This window comes from Lethenteron reissneri, chromosome 6 (genome assembly GCF_015708825.2).
Source record: "Lethenteron reissneri isolate LAM-NWPU_2019-01 chromosome 6, ASM1570882v1, whole genome shotgun sequence".
Classification (NCBI taxonomy): Eukaryota; Metazoa; Chordata; class Hyperoartia; order Petromyzontiformes; family Petromyzontidae; genus Lethenteron; species Lethenteron reissneri.
Genome location: NC_083784.1, coordinates 3,216,340 through 3,239,798, shown reverse-complemented (window position 1 = coordinate 3,239,798; position 23,459 = coordinate 3,216,340). Strand labels below are relative to the sequence as shown.

The 23,459-nt window shown below is 50.1% G+C and overlaps 1 protein-coding gene across 1 annotated transcript in view; it reads left to right on the top strand.

Annotated features, from left to right (window-relative positions):
• The window catches only part of HDAC8 (histone deacetylase 8), a 194,483-nt gene that overhangs the window by 76,008 nt on the left and 95,016 nt on the right, over positions 1–23,459 (top strand). Inside the window, exons 8-9 of the mRNA XM_061570433.1 lie at positions 15,381–15,553; positions 17,084–17,178. Of these exons, the coding sequence (XP_061426417.1) occupies positions 15,381–15,553; positions 17,084–17,178 (268 nt within the window). The remainder of the gene's footprint in view (positions 1–15,380; positions 15,554–17,083; positions 17,179–23,459) is intronic.

The following is a 23,459-nucleotide window of genomic DNA, read 5'->3' as shown; positions in this document are numbered from 1 at the left end:
TGACACATTTTTTACTGTTTGGCCGTGTCGGGTGGTGGAGGGTTACGACACATTTATAAATAACGCGATCTAACCAAAAAAAACATTATTATGAATCATATTGGTCGCGAAAGCCTACGTGTCAAACCAATAATATACGTATTTGATTTTAGAGCAGCCGCATCCAGCGCGGAGAATTGTCAGCATCAACATGTAGCACAGCGCACGATTGCCGGGCTCGGCGGCTTCCCAAAGCACCAAATTGACCCGGTGCGTAAAATACCGGGACGCAATCGCCCGCCGGCGTGCCAAGACCCCAACACGGGACCGGCGGCCGCAGTCTTCGTGAAAAGTGCCATTTCGCCGCGGCGCCAGGCATCGCCCACGGCGCGCGTCGATCCACGTCGCACCCTTCGGAGGTCGAGCAAGGGGGCTGCGCTTCGCCTGGATGGTGCCGGGCGTTGACGGGTCACCAGGCCGATAGAGGGCAGTGCAGCGAAATCCATTGTTCTGTAACCGCAGAGACAACGATCATCCCCCCACGTAGCCTTCAACAAAGTGTTGGGGAAAGTGCTGTTAGTGAGCGCCTGTCAAGGCAGGCACGGGGCACGAGGTAGTGGCTGGCCAGCACCAGGCCCCGTCCCGCCTTTGTCTCCCTAATGCTGATGTTTACGCACCACGCTAGTTACTCATTTCAGGCTGAGTCGACCTAGGGGAGGCTCAGGACCGGTGATTATTATTGTTCGTAACCCCTCCCCCTAGCGTTCGCCAGCCTGCACCGACCAGCATGTTGAAGTAATTTCACGTCACCCTTGCGGCCTGCAGTGGATTGACAGGCTCGTAGTGCTCATCCAGCAGTGGATTGACAGGCCCGCTTTGCGTGCGTGCATGCGCGTGTCACTGGAGGGCGTTTAGGAAAGTGCCCGTTTGGTTTCCAGTAAAACATGAGCGTTAAATGTTTTTGGGGATTTGATGCGATTGTGTCATTCAGCTCTCTGGAAGTTGTGAGGTCACCCACACTGTACACCATTTTGTATCCTCACTGCTAGCTTCCTGCATAATGGAAAAAACAAAAACTATTGAAATGCATGGCGCTTTTGAGTGTGATGCAAAGATTAACCCCGATGTTTTTTTTTATCCGTCTGTAAGAAGCGATAGCATTCTGACATTTCGAGCGCGGGTTCTTTACTAGCACTAGCGGACACAGACAACACGTGGGGCGCAGTGTCACTCCCTCCTCAAACTTGAGTGGATGTAAATACACGCTCTCCTATCATGGAAAACATTCAATTAAGTTTATTGAACACGGTGGCGAGATGTTAACTACCTCGCCTGGTATGCAGGAGGTCGTGGGTTCGATCCCAACCCTAACGTCTGCTGTATATTTGAAGTTTGCATAGTGGTGAGAAGTTAACTACCTCGCCTGGTATGCAGGAGGTCGTGGTTTCGATTCCAACCCTGATGTCTGCTGTATATTTGAAGTTTGCATAGTGGTGAGAAGTTAACTACCTCGCCTGGTATGCAGGAGGTCGTGGGTTCGATCCCAACCCTGACGTCTGCTGTATATTTAAAGTTTGCATGGTAGTGAGATGTTAACTACCTCGCCTGGTATGCAGGAGGTCGTGGTTTCGATTCCAACCCTGATGTCCGCTGTATATTTGAAGTTTGCATAGTGGTGAGAAGTTAACTACCTCGCCTGGTATGCAGGAGGTCGTGGTTTCGATTCCAACCCTGACGACTGCTGTATATTTGAAGTTTGCTTGTCTCTCTCCACGTGATCACGTGGATTTTTCTCTGGTTCCTCCGGTTTTTCCCTCCCCATTTAGAAACGTGCTTTTAGAGGATTTGGCTACTGCTTTAAATCCCCACGTGACGAGCCACTTCGTTTGGCTATAATTTGTGTTAGCCAGGTCGCTTCTGAAAAAAAAAGCTATGTAGCTCAGTGGGCCTTACCTGGTAAAATAAAAAAATAGTTTAGTTTTCTTTTCATTACCAAGGTAAATAAGTATAACCCGTAAAAACAAAGTTTTTCACTCTAAATCCTTTATATGCGTGGCGGTTAGAGCCCTCTCGTCCGCTGGCTTGAGATGGCTGCCACCTATGGGTCAGATGATTGTCTGCCAGTATTATAACAATTGGTAATTAAATATTTAATTTGTTTTCATTTAGGACATTTTTTTCACGAACATTAATTGTCTCGCACGAGTCTGTGTGCAAAATGTCAGCTCGATTGGATCACGGGAAGTGGGTTAAAAAACGACCGAAAGATTTGCACGGTCATAAGCAAGCAAGCAAGCACGCAATCAAGCAAGCGAACTTAATATAAAGGATTTAAAAAGGCAGCGGTGCCCGTTCTATTGCTCACCACGCCACTACTGGCAGAAGAGGGTATTCTTGGACTAATCTACCCAACGCTGGCCAGACGTCTCAGAAGTGGTAGTTCATACCGACGCATGACCCCACCACGCACGACTGACCCCATTGAATAAACGTGGCATGCTCATTTACAATGCCAAGGCGGGTGGGTGCGTTTTGGGCATCTCGTGCCGTTGTAGTACTGTAATTCACACTGCCGCGCCTGGAGATTGAATCCAACCGGGACACGTCTGGATTCCATGTTCTGTGCGTGCTGACAGCATCGCGTCAGTTTGACTTTGGCAACTCTATGGCCGAGCAAATGGTGCCATTCGGGCGTTTTATCCGTTGCAAGGCTTTATTAGAAGCACCGCTGTGGTTTACAATTGTTGTGAAAAGCAGGTCAAAGTTATTTTTAATATTATTGGAGTACAATTTTTTGGTTTGTTATTTTAGCGCTTGCAAAAATCGCTCGATATATATTTTTAAAAATCGTTCTATACTTTTCTTTATTTTGGGGGGAGATGGGGCGGTGGCTTTGGGGGGGGGGGTCCAATGGTCCATCTGAGGATTAAAAAAAGCCAATTTGCAAATGCATCGTGCGTTCTATTCTAGGCGGCGCGCTGGATATGATGTCTCGCCAGATTTTGTCCGCTCTATTTTTGTCTCTTCCCTTATTTAGGGCGCCCTAAGTGGGTGACGGTGTCGTCCTGACGCGTTACGTGCCGTGCGCGCGCAGCGACATGAAGAAGAAGAAGGTGAACGAACAAACAGGCTCCAAAGCTCAAGGCTACGGCCGCCCCCCCCCCCGCCGTCTAATTATAGCGCCGACGAATGGGATGTAAACTCCATTGATTGTAAGGCGCAAGACACCGATGCTCCCACGCGTTCCACGGCACCCGCTGCTGTGACCGCCACCGAAAAGCACGCCTCGTAAAAAACCGGGCCAAACGTGAACACGCAAGCCGGCGGCCCTCTTAGTTCTCCTCGTTCGCCACGACGAGGCCTCGTCCTGCGGCCGTAAAAACAAAGAGGGGGGGAGGAGGAGGAGGAGGGGGGCCTTCGTTTGGCCCGGGTGGCCGGGTGGTCGTCGTTTGAAGCAGGTGGCGAGGAGAGAGGAGGAGGAGAGGGGGGCCCTCTCTCGTTCGTGGTGCCTCCAAAAATGTTGTTCGTGACCGAATGCGGCCCCATGCGGGTCGCGCCGGGCTACTTGTGCCTTCGTTCAAATTGTCGCCATGAAGCGTCGCTTGACACGGGGGTTACGAGATTTTGGGTTTTTTTCTTTTACCCGAAAAGGCAAGAGATAGATAGAGAGAGAGAAGGGAGCATTATCCCGATTACACAATTGCTACTAAGTGGTGGGCAGGTTAAAGCGCTGCATCTTGTTATGCACTGTACTGTTCTGAGCCCCACACCCACTTACGCTGCTGCTGCTGCCCGCTTCCTGTGCTATAAACCCCGGCTGCACCCCCCCGTCCACGCTACCCCCCTCCTGAACCCCCCACCACCACCTCCCTGCCTCTCTCCTCTCTCTCTCTCCAGTGTGCAGCAGCAGCAGTGGCAGCATCTGTTTGTGGAATGGACTGTACTAGTTGTCTGCCCTGGACCCTTGTGTGGGGGGGGGGGGGACTTAGCACTGCTTAGACGACGCGCGGAGCTGTATTCGTGCAAATGTAGCATTTTTCATCGTCGTCAGATCCCCCCCCCACCCCCGTCTCTAACCCAGCGGGGTTTTTTTTCGCCACCGCACGAGTCCTGCTCATTGGCAGAAGAAGCCAGGGATTTTTTGTGTTCTTTCCCAGGATGACTAAATTATGGCCGGTCAATTCCATCTGGTCAGTGCCGCAGAGGAAGATGGCCTCTGGAGTGAGCGGCTTGGTCAGTCAGTGCAGGCGTGGTGGGGGTTTTGGGGCTTGGTTTTTGTATTTGTTTCCGCACACTCGGGACGAAGAAGAAGAGGGGGGAAAAAATGGATGAAATTGCTTGAAGTAGCCGTCATCGCCAGTGGCATTATAATCTCTTGGAGATGGCCCTTGGGAAGGGAGGACGGGGGGTTTAATCCACGCTACCCATCCCATCCCTCACTACCTCCCTCCCCCTGCCAGCAACCTTCCCCACTCGCACTGCTAAACACTTACAGTGACATCGCGGGACACATCCCACTGCGATGCCTTATTGGAGAAGGCATTCACCTTCGGGAGGAGACGGAGGAGGGAGGAGGAGGAGGGGTGGGCGACCCTTTACGATTTGTTCCAGGCCATCCGGTTGCCAGGTTACCGGTGCGTTGCCAGGCGACCCTTCCTCCTCCTTGTCCATTTTTCGTAGCTCCACATCGGATGCTGCCACAACCCGGTGGTTGTTTCTTAACCATTTCGCCAACGCCGCCGCCGCCTTTACTTAACATTCCTGACCGCAGTCCGCCACATTCAAGCCACCCCACCCCGTTATGTTTCACGGCCACCAAAGCCAGCCACGTTTAAGGCACCACCACGATCAGCGGCGCACTCTCATGTAGTACCCAGCAGACTGCTCAGATTCTGCGGCCAACATAGGTGCAGCAAGTGCCGATCGTGTTATTGTTTTCCATTTTTCACGATGATGAGAATGATGATCAACTTCAAGGACAGTGCATATAATTATCATTATCAGAGTTGTTTCTTTTTGTTTGCATTTTGACTACTTGTGTTGTGGTTGTTGCAAACATGATGCCTTGTATAAAGGTGTCAGTTTTGTACCAGTTTAAAGGGTAAAAACCTACTACTAATGATGATGATGATTCTTTGGTTTTTTCGGTAAAGTCACGTATAAAAATAAAATAATAAATTAAATAAATTATTTGATTTATTATTTTTTATACGTGACTTTACCGAAAAAACCAAAGAATAATTCCTGCAGTCACGAAAGCTCCAAAATTAAGATTGATGATGATGATGTTTGTGTCGATATGATTCACGGGGTGAGGATCACCTTAGTCTTGATACTTTGTCGGGGCGTGAGAATGATTTTTAAGTTTTGTGGGGGAGGAAGGGCAGTTTGCCGTGGGGGGCAAAATTTCAAAAGCCAGGGGGCACCATAAAAAAACACTGCTTTCGGAGTGTTTGGCTGAAATAAATTTGCACGTGATAAGCCACTTCGTGGAGCTATCATTTGTGATAGCCAGGTCGCATCTGAAAAAGAAGCTAATAGCTCAGTGGACCTTACATGGTAAAATAAAACGTAGTTTATACTCTTAGGTTTTTTCGGTAAAGTCACGTAGGTAAAAATAAATAATAAAAATAATAGAAATAATAATAGAAATATTTTTATTATTATTGAAATAATAATAAAAATATTATTTATTAAATAATTATTTTCCCTTATTCTTATTAATTTTTATTTTATTTCTATTATTATTTCTGTTATTTTTATTATTTCTTTTTACCTACGTGACTTTACCGAAAAAACCTAAGAGTATGAATCCTTGCAGTCACGAAAGCTTCAAATCTAAAACATAGTTTATAGTTTTATACGTATTTTTTTATGATTTTGCTTACCTTTGCATTACTTTGCACTCCTGTTGTGTTTTTGCATTGTTGTTGTAGAAACGTTCTGACCCCGTGCCCCTGCTGGATATATGTGAAAAAGAGCTTCATAGCTCATCGGATTACCCCTCCAGTATAAATAAATATTCTGATTGATGACTTCCCCTACTTTGGCCGGCGGGGGGCGGTGGTGGGTGGGGGGCGGTGGTGGGTGGGGGGCGGTGGTGGGTGGGAGGTGGGTGGGTGGGGGTGGGGAGCGGTGGTGGGGGGCGGAGGTGGGGGGGTGGAGGTGGGGGGGGGTGGAGGTGGGGGGCGGTGGTGGGTGGGTGGGAGGTGGGGGGGGGGGGTGGAGGTGGGGTGGGTGGGTGGGGGGATGGAGGTGAGTGGAGGTGGGGGGGGTGGAGGTGGGGGTGGGTGGGTGGGGGGATGGAGGTGAGTGGAGGTGGGGGGGGTGGAGGTGGGTGGGTGGGTGGGGGGATGGAGGTGGGGGGGTGGAGGTGGGTGGGTGGGTGGGGGTGGATGTGGGGGGGTGGGGGGGTGGAGGTGGAGGGGTGGAGGTGGGGAGCGGTAGTGGGGTGGGTGGTGGGTGGTGGGGGGTGGGTGGTGGGGGTGGGTGGGTGGGTGGTGGGGGTGGGTGGTGGGTGGGTGGGTGGTGGGGGTGGGTGGGTGGGTGGTGGGGGTGAGGGGGTGGAGGTGGGGGGATGGAGATGGGGGGGGTGGAGGTGGTGGGGTGGAGGTGGGTGGGGGGGTGGAGGTGGATGTGGGGGGGTGGGGGGGTGGATGTGGGTGGGTGGGGGGGTGGAGGTGGATGTGGGGGGGTGGGGGGGTGGATGTGGGGGGGTGGGGGGGTGGAGGTGGAGGTGGGGAGCGGTAGTGGGTGGGTGGGTGGTGGGGGTGGGTGGGTGGGTGGTGGGGGGGTGGAGGTGGGGGGGATGGAGGTGGGTGGGTGGGGGGCTGGAGGTGGGGGGGGGAGAGCGTTCCACCGTTGCACGCAATGTCCACACACACACGCGACGTTCACGCGTGCGTGGCGCTAGAGCGTGGCGGTCGAATTGTTTTGGGGGCCGTGTTGTTGTTGTTGTTGCTGCTTTTCTCGGTATTTCTTTTGCGTCATATATCCATTTGCAAAACAATCAAATTAGCATCCAAAAAAACACACATTCTGTTAAGTTCCAAATGAGTTCCGGTGGATTTTTTTTCAATTTATTTATGGCAAGCCCACATTATTTTTTTCGCATGGTCAGCCCGTCCAGGCAGAAATGGAATTTATTTGATGGGGCGGAGGCAGCGGTGGTGGAGAGAGAGAGATGGGGGGTGGTATTATTATCATCATCATCGCTTCGTAAGGAAATTAGCATGCAAAAACATAATCGTCGTGCGTGCGGTGAGTGCCCTCTTTGCACCGCATTTGCACCACATTTGCATGCAGCAGCCGGCTCCCAATATAATTTTTGGGACTGCCGACACCTTGAGCTTTTGCGTGGCCAGCTGATCACTGGTGCCTTTTGGTAAATAGCCACACACTCACTGCCTGCCAGGGTTAAAGACTCATTCTCTCCCCCTCCTAGAATAGTAGCAGATGGAATGGCGCTAACCTACTGCTCGAGATGCCGGTGTTAATCCACGGACAATTACCAAAACTCCTAACCTTTTCCGAATAAAAAAACAATGGTGTGTAATTAGTTAACAATTAACTCTGAAGAATGGATTTGCATTTTAATTGTTTTAGATTCCTTACAGCTCTTGCCAGGGGTTGACTCATAGGGGCTGTCAGTGGATGTGGAGTGTGTGTATATATACAAAACTAAAATCCCTCCCTCCCTGTATAGCCGGCACGACACACAGGGGGTGATTGGCCAGCACCACGCCCGGCCGCCTTTGTCTCCCCAGTGGCGATGTTTTGCCCACCGCACCAGGTACTCATTTGAGTCTGAGTCGACCTAGGCGAGGCCCAGGACCGGTTCCGATAATCGCCACTGACGGTGTTGGCCGTGAGCGGGAATCAAACTCAGGTGGCCGGGTTCGTTACCGCAGAGCGCGCTAACCGCTCCACCACCGCTCCTCACTACCACAGACACAACACACACACACACAACACTTTAAGTATTGTCACAATAATTTCCATCGGTTTATTTACTTGCTGCATTTTACACTTGAACCCTGGACCGGTTCGGGTTCCTTCGTCAATTACGACAACAACAACATCTACGACCTGTGGAAGGTTTAACCCCCGAACCGGACAACAAACGATACACACGTGCGCATACAGTGGTATTGACTCAGACACGTGTCGAAGTTTTCATCAACTCCCCCCTCCTCCTACCGCCCCCCTCCCCCTTTGTCACACAGCCCAGGGGTGTGGTCTGTGGCCACTCCCCCCGGGCGTGGTTAACGTGCCGGGCCCGGGCAGTGGACGCCTGTGCTGCCATGGCAACCGTTGACCTTGCCGTGTCGGTGACGCGCAGTTTTGTTGTTGCCACGGAAATCGTGGGGGCTGTCTCTCATCTCTCTGTCTGTGTCTCTGTCTGTCTCTCTGTGTCTCTGTCTGTGTCTCTGTCTGTCTCTCTGTCTGTCTCTCTGTGTGTGTCTCTGTCTGTCTCTCATCTCTCTGTCTCTCTGTGTCTCTGTCTCTCTCCCCCTGTCTGTCTCTCTGTCTGTGTCTCTCTGTGTGTCTCTCATCTCTCTCTGTCTCTCTGTGTCTCTGTCTGTGTCTCTGTCTCTCTCCCCCTGTCTGTCTCTCTGTCTCTCTCCCCCTGTCTGTCTCTCTGTCTGTGTCTCTCTGTGTCTCTCATCTCTCTGTCTGTCTCTCTGTCTGTGTCTCTCTGTGTGTCTCTCATCTCTCTGTCTGTCTCTCTGTCTGTGTCTCTGTGTGTCTCTCATCTCTCTGTGTCTCTCCCCCTGTCTGTCTCTCTGTCTGTGTCTCTGTCTGTCTCTCATCTCTCTGTCTCTCTGTGTCTCTCTGTGTCTCTGTCTCTCTCCCCCTGTCTGTCTCTCTGTGTCTGTCTGTGTCTCTCTCTGTGTCTCTCACTCTGTCTCTCATCTCTCTCCCCCTGTCTCTCTCCCTCTGTCTCTCTGTCTCTGTCTCTCCCCCCGTGTCTCTCTCCCCCTGTCTCTCTCCCCCTGTCTCTCTCCCCCTGTCTCTCTGTCTGTGTCTCTCTGTCTCTGTCTCTCATCTCTCTGTCTGTGTCTGTCTGTGTCTCTGTCTGTGTCTCTGTCTCTCTCCCCCTGTCTGTCTCTCTGTGTCTGTCTGTGTCTCTCTCTGTGTCTGTCTCTCATCTCTCTGTCTGTGTCTCTGTCTCTCTCCCCCTGTCTGTCTCTCTGTGTCTGTCTGTGTCTCTCTGTGTCTCTCACTCTGTCTGTCTCTCATCTCTCTTCCCCTGTCTCTCTCCCCCTGTCTTTCTCCCTCTGTCTCTCTCCCCCTGTCTCTCTCCCCCTGTCTCTCTCCCCCTTCCTCTTTCCCCCTGTCTCTCTCCCTCTGTGTCTCTCCCCCTGTCTCTCTGTCTCTGTCTCTCTCCCTATGTCTCTCTGTCTCTGTCTCTCTCCCCCTGTCTCTCTCCCCCTGTCTCTCTCCCCCTGTCTCTCTCCCCTGTCTCTCTGTCTCCCTTCCCATGTCTCTCTCCCTTTGTCTCTGTGTCTCTGTCTCTCTGTCTCTCTCCCCCTGTCTCTCTCCCCCTGTCTCTCTCCCCCTGTCTCTCTCTGTCTCTCTCCCTCTGTCTCTCTCCCCCTGTCTCTCTCCCCCTGTCTCTCTCCCCCTGTCTCTCTCCCTCTGTCTCTCTCCCTCTGTGTCTCTCCCCCGGTCTCTCTCCCCCTGTCTCTCTCCCCCTTCCTCTTTCCCCCTGTCTCTCTCCCTCTGTGTCTCTCCCCCTGTGTCTCTGTCTCTCTCCCTATGTCTCTCTCCCCCTGTCTCTCTCCCCCTGTCTCTCTCCCCCTGTCTCTCTCCCCCTGTCTCTCTCCCCCTGTCTCTCTGTCTCTGTCTCTCTCCCCCTGTCTCTCTCCCCCTGTCTCTCTCCCTATGTCTCTCTGTCTTTGTCTCTCTCCCCCTGTCTCTCTGTCTCTGTCTCTCTCCCTCTGTCTCTCTGTCTCTCTCCCTCTGTCTCTCTCCCCCTGTCTCTCTCTGTCTCTCTCCCCCTGTCTCTCTCCCCCTGTCTCTCTCCCTGTCTCTCTGTCTTTCTCCCCCTGTCTCTCTCCCCCTGTCTCTCTCCCCCTGTCTCTCTCCCCCTGTCTGTCTGTCTCTCTCCCCCTGTCTCTCTCCCTCTGTGTCTCTGTCTCTCTCCCTGTCTCCCTCTGTCTCTCTCCCCCTGTCCCTCTGTCTCTCCCTCTGTCTCTATCTCTCGCTCTCTCGCTCCTCCCCCGCGACCTTCAGTCGGTCGAGTGACAAATTTGGCAAGAGACGGAATGAGCCAAGAAGGCTGCCTTGCCCGTCTGTCACCCACCCCGCCTTTGACTGTGTGCGCTGTGTGTGTGTGTGCGCGCTTCTGTCTTTTGTGTGTGACGTGTGCTCGTGTCTGCCTGAATACATGGGTGCGTTTGTCATGTGCATGTGCAGGCCACACCACCTCCATCGTGCACCGTGCCGGCCTTAATAGGTGCTCGCTAACAGCACTTGCCCCAACAGAGGTCTGCTGTGGGGTCGCCTTGTGTCATGTGTGTGTGTGGTGGGGAGCGGAGGATCAGTGATCCACGCAACGTGCTACGAACCCGGTGAACCGAGTTCGATTGCCCGGCCACGGCAGACATCAATGAAAAAAATTGCATCGAAACTTGTTCGGGGCCTCCCCTAGGTCGACTCGGCCTGAAATGAGTACCTGTTGCCGTGTGTGAACGTGAGCAATGGAGTAGTGCGGTGCTTACCACCCCACCCCACTGTGTGTTGTGTGCCGGCCTTAGCAGGCTGCATGGCGCAACGGGTGATGCGTCATATACTTTTTGGGTTTTTTTGGTAAAGTCACGCAGGTTAAAGAGAGAAAACAAATAAATAAAATCACGACGTTTCGGAAGCTGGAGCAGTCAACAACTGATGATGGTTGCTTGTGTTGCTTCTGAAACGTCGTGATTTAATTTAGTTGTTTTCTCTCTTTAACCTGCGTGACTTTACCGAACTAACCAAAGAGTATGGACCCTTGCAGTCACGAAAGCTTCCAATCTAGATGCGTGGTATGTCTATGTACTCATGTGAGATGTGGGGAGCGTGTTGCTTGTTTATTCCACGACAACTACGGCGTGATAATTGGTTTTTTACCCTTTTATCTGGCAACAAAACTGACACCTTTTTTACAAGGAGTCATGTTTGCATAGACCACAATAACTGCAGTCATAATGCAAACAAAAAACATAACTCTGATAATGTATGCACTGTCCTTGAAGTTGATTGGTCCACACCCGAGACAGCTTTCCTTAGAGCCTAGTCTCACATGGTGTTGGACCAGATGACGCCAAAAGGCGCACAACTCAAAGACAATGCACCATCAGAGTATGAGAGCTCGGGGTAAGCATTTACACCATTGGAACCTCATTTGCCAGAAGAAAAAATATAATAATTGGTGTTCCTGTTTCAATGCGTGGGTCATCAGAATCTGTTGCCTCGCTGAGGCTTTTAATGGGTCGACTATCTATAGATATCTCTTATTCTTGGTTCTTTCGATAAAGTCACGTAGAAGGGAAACAATGAAATAATAAAAATATTATTTTATAGAAGGGAAGCAATAAAATAATATAAAAAAGATTATTTTATTGTTTCCCTTCTACGTGACTTTACCGAAAGAACCAAGAAGTATGAATACCTGCAGTCACGAAAGCTTTAAATCAAAAGATAGCTCTAGTTAAAATAGTGGGATGAGAATCAGAATGTCTATTCATACTGGAGGAGGAATCCGATGAGCCATAAAGCTCTTTTTCACATATGTCCAGTAGGGGGGCATGTACCTCAAAACTTTCAACAACAAACAACACAAAACACGATAGTAGTGCGAAGTATAGGAAATATAAACAGATCACTTAAACATGTACAAATGAAACAAACTTATTGTTTATCTTACCAGGTAAAGCCCACTGAGATATTAACTTATTTTAAGAAGGAACCTGGCCCCAAATGACATCCCAACAAAGTGGCTTGTCGTGCGGAAATTTACAGCAGCAAAAGAATCTCAATAATATTCTTGGGTTTTTTCGGTAAAGTCACGTAGGTAAAAAAAATGTAAATTTCAATTAATAAAAGTAAAATAAAAATTAAATAAATAAAAATCACGACGTTTCGGAGGCAACAAAAGCTTCCGTCTTCAGGTGGAACCGTCACAGCACGCTTGCTGTATGTCATTTCCTTGATTTACTTGATACAGCTATCGTGCTGTGACGGTTCCACCTGAAGACGGAAGCTTGTGTTGCCTCCGAAACGTCGTGATTTTTATTTTACTTTCATTAATTTTATTTTTTTTACCTACGTGACTTTACCGAAAAAAAACCCAAGAATATGAATCCTTGCAGTCACGAAAGCTTCAAATCTAGAATCTCAATAATCTCAATGCATGTAACAAATCAAGGCAAAGTCAAAACTCCAGTAGCAGGATGCAAATGTAAAGAAAAAATCAGCACTGGGGGGAGACAAACGTGGCTGGCCGGCCCTACGTCACTGCCAGCCATAACACCCAACCTCGTGTTTGATGCCGGCTAAAATAGGTGCTCGCTGACTGTGATAACCAGCAGTCAGTGAGGGTAAATAACGTGTCTGTGTGTGTGCGTGCGTGCGTCTTTGTGTTTCATGTGCTATCCAGCACGTGTATTCTGCGACACGCTCGAATGACACGTGCTTGTGAAGCCACTGCTTGATAAGGGCCTGCCCAAATGGGGTTTATAATTTAACCATACTTCACCACACTGGTCGGCGTGAACAGCTTGAGTGGCGCTTTATTCCTCAATCCGCCGCTGTGTGTGTGCGCTATCGAGGCTGTTTTAAAGAGTCACCAATTGGCACAAAATAAACTTACATTGAAACCCAATTGGGATTACACGTAGCAATAATCGTACGCTGCTGACAGACTAATAATGGCACCACAGGTCACCCTTGCAAATTGAGACTCCATCCTGGTCTCTTGGGTTCTCACCTGCTGAAATAAAATAAAACCAACTTGTTAGTGGAACCCAATCGCAGCTTCGAAGTACAACCGTTAAAAAATACAACGCTCGCCACGTGCGCTCAGGTTATTAATGCGTCATGTTTCAGCTTGATGTCTTGACGTTGCACTCCATGTGCTTGGGGGGACTTCCTCAGGAACTGAATTCAATGTTCAGTTCGTGAACGAGCTCCCAGCACTTGGGAGTGACATCGTCCTGAACGACACGCGGGCACAGCCAGTTGTGCAGCGCGACTCTGGAAAAGCCGCACGGTCGAACGATCATCGCAACACACGTCGTCGCATTTTCACCGGCAACCATGGTCGTTAACAACCCACGTGACGACAAGTGCCTGCTCGTGACGATGCTGCATTGTCACTCCTTCGACGGCACTGACAGCTTCCAGTGCTCGAACTGTGTCAGTGCCTCATTCAGATCTCAGCGCCCCGCTCCGAGTCCAACTCATCGTGTGGGTGGAAAAACTCGGAACGCCTGCACCCACCCTGCACGAATGTAAAAAAAAAATGACGCGTGCACGCGCCACCGTCACAACGAGCCTCAGGCGGCAGAGTCAATGGGGGCATTGCTTCTGGTCACAGCTTCTGGGAACAAAAAAAAACACATTGTGCCGATTGTTAAATCACATCGTGTACCCGCCCCCCCCTCCTTTGCCGCAAGAAGAGACTCGCCGTCCCTCTATTCGGCGTACTCGGCACACGCTGTTACGCTCGTCGGCCGTTTGACAAATTCCGCGCTGTGCCGGTGAGCCCCGCGCGTTAGCGACGCTGCGTTGCGTGGAATGCGTTAGCGACAACTGATAATGGCGCGGAGCGAGCCGGTGCATATTTATTTGCGCTCGTTCCACGGCTGCGCATCCGTTCAGGAGGTTATCGCTCTCAGAAAAAAAATGTTTTATACGCGGCAGAGCCCGCGACGAGAGTTGCCCAGTTCAGTCGCTCGCTCACTCGCTCGCACATCGGGCGGTCAGATGCTTTATTATTTCTGCCTTGTCTCTACCTCTACAACAAGTGAAATTCATTGGCCATATGTGTAGATATGTACGCTGAGCTTTTTTCGCGCTGCACAAAGCCAACCATGCTAGTATGAACACAAAAAAGCAGAATAAATTTACTTCACTCATTCCTCCTCCCATGTTGATCACTCGGGTCTAAGCGACCAACTGTTTCGTGTTGTCCACACCGTTCGTCCATCGCGCGTTTGCTCCACTTCAGAATTCCCTCTCCTCGTCTCTTTTCCCCAAGTTCGCATAGTTACCCTTGCTCACTTCAAATAAACCCGTCACCTGTTCGTTGTTGCAGCTTTGCATCAAACTGGCACCTCAACAACGTAAGAACGACAGTTCACCAGCATTGATGCAAGCAAAGGCTGACTGCTGATGAGACACTGTGTGTCTAAACTGGTCCAGATTGTAGTGAAACAATGCTGCTGAAATGACGCACTCCCACAAGGCCGTGCGGCTAATGGGATGTGTTAGAATCTAGGAAATTTTTATTTTCATGCAGAGAGACGTGGATTCGTGAAGGAGACATTATCTACAGCCTTCATTAATTCTGTTGTTTTATTCTCCTACAACAACGCCAGTTATTATTTTGAGGAATGCAACTTTATTCGCGATGTTTGTTGCTGGCCCTCCCAGCGTTTCAGACCTCGGGGCCTTGCCAAAAAACGTATTTATTCACGCAGAGGTAATAGTATTTTCAAATCCACATGGGGAAGATTATTGCTCGTGCATCATTAAAGTCTCCAAGATGCAAAAGGAGTAGGCCCGTGGGTGCAAGTGCCATGGTCAAATTAATGGCCCACGCTTAATATAGCTCCTCCTGTGCTTAAAAAAGGGCGACATTTCCACTAACTACAGCTTATCAGTCTCAAGGAATGATCGCACGAGTGCGTGCGTTAAAAGTTTTGCTCATCCATCGGTCAGAAGTGCTGGACACAATGCAGACTTCTCATTTGGTGGGATCCGAGTTTGAAACTCCTTCATAAACTAAACTATAAACTATTTTTAAACTAAACTATTTTTATTTGACCAGATTAGACCCACTGAGCCATGTAGCTCCTTTTCAGAAGCGACCTGGCCACAAATAATAGCTCAATTAAGCGGCTTATCACGTGGAAATTTATAGCAGCCAAATACTTTAATCCCATGTTGATTCTAAATGTGGAGAGAAAAAACAGAGGACCCGGAGAAAAATCCACGTGACCAAGGGGAGAACACATCAACTCCAAATTTACAGCAGGCGTCAGGGTCGGCATCAAACCCATGACCTGTATACCAAAAGTGTGATGGCGAATGCCGCGTTGGGAAATCTTTACAGAATCCGCGCGTGCGTGATGTTTTTCTTCCTTGTTTTTTTGTTCTGCCCTCGCCTCCGCTCCGGGCTGGCTGTCGTCCAGGGTCCTGCAAGATGTGTTCGTGACCTTTAACCCAGAAGTGGTCGTTTGCCAGCTGGGAGCAGACACCCTCGCCGGTGACCCCATGTGCTCCTTCAACCTGACCCCGCGAGGAATCGGCCGCTGCCTGCAGAGCATCCTGGAGTGGCGGTTGCCCACGCTTGTACTGGGAGGAGGTACCATTCGCTCATTCATTCAGTCACTCGTTTAATTCTTCATTCATTCACCCAGTTTGATCAGCTACTACCCTGTTCGTTGTTCAAGTATTCATCCACGAACCTTTCATGCTGCCCAAGCTTTTACTGAAGGAGGCACCACCCATTCATTGGTTTAGTCATTCACACGTTCATTCATTTACCAAATTCAACCACTCGAATCGGTCAATTACTGTCGCATTTGTTTGTGCACGCGTCCGTCCGTAAACCGTTCACGTTGGCTGCCCACACTTGTGCTTGGAGGAGGTACCAACCAATCAACCACCCGCCCATCCAGCCAGTCAGTCAGTCATCCATCCATCCATTCAGTCGGCAAGTTATCATCGCGTTTGGTTGTGTACGCCTCCGTCCGTTTACCTCTCGTGTTCGCTTGCGGGAGGTGCCTACTTTGGGCCTTCGCGCCGCTGCAAGTGGCCATTAGACGTAATGGCCGTTGATTTTAAAGCCATCAATCATTAAATTACCCGCGCGATATGTGCATGATGTGAGCGGCTCGCTCGAAAATATCTCGTGGACTATTTGAGTTGAGGTTTTTCGAGTAGCTTAATGGGGGGGGTGGGGTAGAGGGGGGGAGGTGGAGAGAAGGAAACGATGACACAGCGGTTCGCACACTGCACTATGAACCCGGCGACCTAAGTTTGAGTACGTGTAGGTACTCCCACCTATTTCAAGACATATTCCCGGCAGGTGTTTGAGCTCAATGGCCTCCCTGTTCAGTGGAGGCCATTGAACTGGCCTGAGCAAGTAATTTCAAGACCTTACACTTTTAACATTGCCGACAATTTAAATAGAATTTCTTAGATTCAGAAGACAAGATCGCGATGCGGGCTGCTGCTGACAAGCATTCCGCCGGTGGGGCACGGCTCACACGCTCACACAAAAAACTAAAAAACCTTCACCGCTAAGGTCACGCAATTCAGAAATCCCACTGCAGTGGAGGCCCTTCCACCGGCGGTCACGTGAGGAAGCAATTGCTGGGTTGTACCTTTACCTCTCTCTTTACGCATCTCTCCTCCTTCCTTCTGGTGATTCCTACAGCAAGCCTGCCCCTAGATGTGCCAGATGTGGCTGTTTCGCCTGCTCGGAACGTGTAATAAGTGTGTGTGTGTGTTGTAGTTATATTAATATAGATATTGTCTATGTGACATCTGTGTGTGTGGATGATGATGATGTTTGTGGGGGTCGGTGGCCCCAGTAGTCAGTACGCTGCGCTTCAAACCCCGGGGACCCGAGTTCGATTCCTGCTCACGGCCAACAACGGTGACAAATAAATGGGCCTCCCCTAGGTTGACTCAGCCTCAATTGAGTACCTTGCGCGGTGTGTAAGCATCAGCACTGGGGAGACAAAGATGGCTGGGTGTGGTATTAGCCACCGATCCCCTCGTCTCCCGTGGCAGCCATCATCGGTACTCACTAACAGCACTTTCCACAAACGTCTGTTCAGGCTATATGGGACATCTTTGTCTGTATTTGTTTGTTGATGATGAACAGGAGGGTACCACCAGCCCAACACGGCTCGCTGTTGGGCGTACCTGACTGCTCTCATCCTCGGACAGACCCTCTCACCTGAGATACCTGAGCATCAGGTACCACTCACCCACCACAGCACACCTTCCCACCTATACTCATTCACCCATCCACCCACCCATCCTTTCCCACCCACTCATCCCTCCATTCTCATCCATCCATCCATTTTCACCCACTGCAACCCAAATACCCACCCACCCATTTCACTCATCCACCCACCCATTCAACCACCCTGACCTACCCTCAATTGCACGTCCACCCACTCAAACCACCAGCCCACCCACTCACCATTGCAAGGTGAATGCACTACCATCGGCGGTTCTAACTGGAGCTGGGGTGAGGAGTCGAACAAGCTCAGTAATCGACCCGCAATTGCAATAAAATATGTTTTTTGTGTTCCGATCACTCGGGGAGGGGGTGGGGGGAGGGGTGGCCATCACCTTCCGCCCAACAACACACATGGGAACACAGAGGTGAGACTTCCCCCCCCCCCCCCCCTGTTTTCGCGTAGTCCGATTAGGCGAGTAATCGAACCGATGATAGTCGGGCGGGCGAATGATTGTTTGTATTCTTGAATGGCCTCCTCTTTCACTTGCAAGGCTTCTTCCTGATGACCAGCAACGATTTTCTTATCATACCCCAAACGCACAGCAATTCTCACTCGCAACCCCCGCTGTCGAGTTCAAATTTTACGACGACAGTCGCAACTGCGGCAGCATTTATAAAAAAAAGAAGATAAATTATTGATGGTAAATAAATTGCCAGTCGTTTGAGTTTAACCTTGCGATTACGGCCTACGTCGGGGAGGAAAACATTGACCGCAGGATTTGCTTGCATCTTTACAGTTACCGTTTGTAACACTGACATTTGTCTTGGTCTTGTAAATTTTCTTGAAACACATTCCTGCGGAGGGAGCTGGTAGGAACGTTGGGTTGCTCGGTCAATGGCCAGGGTCAACGGCGGCGTGGTGTATTCCGCAAATATGCCTGACTGTGAGGGCGGGCACAAGCCGGCGTGAGTAGGTTAAACGTTGAGTTTTTTAAGGGCACCACGGGGTGACCAGCCCCTCCCCACCAAGCCCCACCCCTCCCACCCCTCACCCAGCCCTACCCTCCCCACCCAGCCCCTCCCCATCCAGCCCCTCCCCACGCTCCCCACCCAGCCCCTTACCACCCTCCCCTCCCCACCCAGCCCCTCCCTCCCCACCCTCTCCTCTCCACCCAGCCCCACGCCTCCCATTTTTGGATGCACGACAGACAGACAGACACAATAATCCCCTGTGGGCTGGTGGAACCAGGAGGTTCCTACAAGTATAATTTAGTTAATCTGGGTATATTTGAAGTCAAAACTGGTGCTCTTCTGTCGGATGCAATCGTGGAATGCCTCTCTTCTGAGTACCAGCCCAGAATGTTTGTGGACATAACCAGAGAAATGTATCCATCTTCTCTCTGACCTCTGTGTCCTTGGTTCAGTAAGAACTAATGAGCCCTGACAATTGATTTATTTTTTGTTTTGTTTTACCCCGAGTCGAGGTGGTTAGAGGTGGAACAGCGGGCACAGCGGTGAGCGCACTGCGCTCTGAGCCTGCCGACCCGAGTTCGATTCCCCGCCATGGCGAACATCCGTGGAGAGTATATAATCTGAATTTGTCCTAGGAACCCCGGTCTAAATAATTGGCACGATTATTCAGAAGCGGAATATTTATTTATACTGCAGGAATCCGATGAGATATCTTTTTCACAGATGTCCAGTCGGGGGGCACGGGGTCAGAACGTTCCAGCAATAAACCGTACGAAAAAACACGATGGGAGTGCAAAGTACAGGAAATGTAACGCAAATCATTTAAAATATATACACATTAGAACTAAACAATTTGTATCTTACCAGGTAAAGCCCATTTCAGAAGCGACTTGGCCACAAATGATAGGTCAACAAAGTGGATTATTATGATTAGGTCAGGAGGAGTGGTGCATTGGTGAGCACATTCCCTTGTAAATTCAGCAACCTAAGTTCAATTCCCGGTCACAGCTCACATCAGTGCTGAGTGCAACTCTCAACTGGCCCTGGCCCAGCCCTTCACCTACTCGCACTGACCCACGTGATGAAGCATGGTCAAATTATTGTTGTTGTTGTTATTCCTACTCGTGCAAGGACCCGGCGTGTAAACTTGACCGTTGTTTCAACCGCCGTGTCGGGAAATCGAATCGAACCGGCGATCCCTGGATTGCAGGTTTAGAGTGTGAAGCATTAACACCGTGGCAGCATCCTTTCCAGGGTGGCAAGTCGACTGGCACATCCACCTGCTAACTGAATGGAAGAGGAAAAAAAACCCTCAACACATTTGTTAATAGCTGTGACCTCAAATGCAAATGCAGCATAAATATATAATAGGTGTTATTTCTAGATTTGAAGCTTTCGTGACTGCAAGGATTCATACTCTTAGGTTTTTTCGGTAAAGTCACGTAGGTAAAAATAAATAACTAATAATAAAACCCTAATCGTTGAAATAAAATAATAAATCACGACAGTCGCTACAGTTATTTTGCTGTGCCTTTTTACATCCTTTATATTAAGTTCACTTGCTTGCTTGCGCGCTTACGACCGTGCAAATCTTTCGGTCGTTTGTTAACCCACTTCCCGTGATCCAATCGAGCTGACATTTTGCACACAGACTCGTTGTGCGTGACAATTTATTTTCATGAAAAAAAAATTCCAAAATTTTCCACTTTTTAGGAAAAAATGTTTTTTATATTTTATTTAAAATACCAATGTGATAAAAATGAAACTCTTACTCAAGAAAAACTGAAATGAATAATAAAATAAAACCAATGCCACGCATATAAAGGATTTATAGTGAAAAACTTTTTTTCACGGGTTAATTTTTTACACCTGATGAAGGAAGCTTGTGTTGCCTCCGAAACGTCGTGATTTATTATTTTATTTCTATTATTATGTTCATTATAGATTTTTTTTTATTTCCCCCTACGTAACTTTACCAAAAAACCCTAAGAGTATATAATAGGTGACATGTCGGGCAACGGCCTCTCCGTCATAGTACAAAAAAACACCTTATTGAATTTGATTAAGTAAGTTTTTCTTACGAATAGTGAACAATTCATGCCTGCTATTAGGTTGACACTCTATTTGTGTGTTTACCCTTGTAGAATCTATAGTTCTTTGTAAGTTTCCCATGAAACAATCACAATCGTGCGCACGCGCGCGCGGATCACAAAGAATCAATCGGCACGCGCTCCGATCGATGCGCGTGTCATGAGCGTGAGAATCAATTTTTAGCGCAGAGTCTGTTACATTTCTGCTTAGGGAGCCGTCCGCTCTCGGTTTGAGGGGGGGGGGGGGGGCTCGTGCCGTGAGGCCATTGTGCAGCGAGTGCTAATCTGTTCACACCCCCCTCTTGGCCATCGATCGCTCTCCTTGTTGTCATTCATTATACTTTACCCCCTCGTCTCGCGCACTCGTTGCGGCATCCACGTGGCCCGCTTGATTTATGATAGCGTGTGTGCAGAATCAGAGTGTTTTATTTGCACTCTTAGTTTTTTCGGTAAAGTCACATAGGTAAAAAATGAAATTAAAATTAATCAAAGTAATAATAGAAATAAAAAATAAAAAATCACGACGTTTCGGAGGCAACACAAGTCTCCGTCATCAGGTGGGACCGTCACAGCGAGATTTGCTGTATCAAGTGAGGCAGGGATTCCAAGATGCAAGTTCTTAAATACAAGTTAAGGGGGAGGAGAGGGGGGGGAGCTTATCAGAATGTGGTAGCCAATGAATGGAACGTATTGGGGGGGGGGGGGGGGGGGCGGAGCTAAAATAGAGCACGACGTGTACGTGGACGTGTTTGTGCGCAAGCCCCTGTTGGTGCACATGACAACATATTGGAAGGGGGGGGTGGAGGAATCCAATAAGCTACCAAGCTCTTTTTTCACAGATGTCCAGGAGATACGGTTTAGAGGACACGCCACTTCGTGAACTGACTGGCACTGACCAGCGTGGTGAAGTATGGTCAAATAACCTCCAAGGCCTCCCCCCCCGCATTGTGGGGGCGGCCCTGAATTGACAGAGTTCTGTCCGTGTCACACAGCGTTCACAAACCGGGTCAGGGGTCAACCGAGCCCCCCCCCCCACCCGCCTTTTTCAAGGCCTCTTCACACCGTGTCGGCTCTGAGGGTTGTTTGACCATACTTCACCACGCTGGTCAGTGCGGCTTGGTGAAGAGTGGGAAGCGTTGGACGTTGTAGCGTCGAAATAGAGTGGACGAGGAATCAAACTCGTACCCCCCAGGTGTGCTCATTGCAGCGCGCTAACCACGATGTCACCGCCTCCTTCCACCCATTTATTTCGCTTCCCCTCTCAAACTATGCGTTTGTTTTTTTTTAAGCGAGAGTTCATAGCTAAAAAGATGCTCCTGCATTTGTGTCTACCAGCGTAACAAAAATAAAAATCTATCCCGAAGGGAGATCTTCAAAAGTTCAACCGTCACCTGATGATTTCTGAACTTTGAAAGTGGACACTTTCGTTAACCGTCAAACTTCTCGATTCTGAAATGGCATATTCCAGATGGGCGGCGCGTCGCTCGCCCATCCGAGTTCCTGTTTTGGGGGGATATTTTGCGTTCGCTTTCGGCCCCTTGGGCTTTCAAGGTGAAATATTTTACCCAGAAAAAAAAACCCGGGGCCTGGTTTCCAACCTTCCAGGCCTCGTCAGCATTCCTTAACAAGTGCTACGGAATGGTATTTGGTCTGGAAGCCCTGTTGTTCTGGTGTTGCAAATAAAACATATTTTTTTTATGTGGAGAGACGAAATGAACGTCTATTGATTTATCCTATTCGCCGTAACGCTCTGCCGCCTTCTGCTGCCCGAGACCAAATCACGCAGAGTGCACCCGTTCTCGTCAGATCCAGGAAGCTAAGCAGGTGTTGAGCTTGGACACGGCTTGGACGAGCAACCGCAATGCCTAACAGGTTGCTATAGGCTACTGCCATGGCGACACGGTGGCCGGCAGAGGGCAGTGCGACAAAATCGATCGTCGTACTGAACCGATGATGCAGCCGCGGTTCAATGTTTGGCACAATGGACTTGCAATCCAGAGGTCGCAGGTTCGATCACTGGCGTGGCGGTTGAAACAATGGCACCAGTTTCTTAACGCAACCGTCTCCACCCACCCGGCAGTATAAATGGGTGGGCCACAGTCGATCAGCGGGGCGAGTGTTTTGTTGGGTACGTTGTGACTACTCCCGCATCTTCTTTAATAATATCTGGCCGACATGTGGAAGAGTAGGCCAAAAGCCCCTCTGGAGGAGCTCCCCAAGGCTCCCTTCTAGCAGAGGCCCCTCCGCCAGCCGAGGAGTTGAGGAAGCAACGTTTCAGCCCTGCGCCTTCACCTTTAACTGTACAGCAATATCGAAACGGCGTGAATAGGAGCGACGTACGGGGGTAGCAGTGGGTGGCGGAGGCGACGGCTGAGATGCAACGGATGACGAGAAAGGACATGCGGCGACAACGACGGCGATGCAAAGCGCGTGGGGTCGCGGCGACGCAAATCGCGGTTGCGGTGTTCATCATAAGGCGGTGACTTATTTAGCAAAACGACGTAAATGGGGGAGGGCTGTACTTATATGCTCCCACGTCAAAGGGGCTCCGTCGCCTTCGCTAAACCCTCGCTGACCCGATGCGTCGACGTGTAAGGGTCAGAGTTGGGGAACGGCAGCGGCATCCTTTCGCCCATCCCACACCGAATCCGGGATCGTCGCCTCCAAATGCCCTCCTTAACTCTTTCCCCCCCCGGGGACGTTGACCGTGTCCTCAGAAACTATGCGGTGGCGGCGTCGTCGTAGTAGTGGTCGCAGCGCATTGTGAAGAACAAGAAGAAAAAAAACATAAACCACAAACGGCCCGGGCCACTGCTCCTGACCAAAAAAGGCTTACTCACATTCCCCCCCCCCCACGTCCAAACCCTTGTTTACCGACCGACCGAGACCACGCCGAACGAACCGGCGGCGAGCGAGCGCGCCTGCCAGCAGCAGAATCTGCTCACGCTGCATTCTGCGTGCCGACGGTTAAGCCGTTTTTCAGCCCGAGCCGCTGCCCCCCCCCTCCCCTTGCACGTAGCCAACGCTCTGCTATTTTTATTAGTGGTCGTCGTCATCGTCCACTGCTGGTTGAGGCCTCCGTACTCCGTCGTACGCCAGTGCTGCTCGACCTTTTTGGCATGGCGGACCGCCAAATCAAGACCACTGGTGACCCATCCCCACTCCGTGTCCCCACTCCCAGCCCCCCACTCCCAGCCCCCCACTCAAGCTTACTAAGGTCGCAATACAGA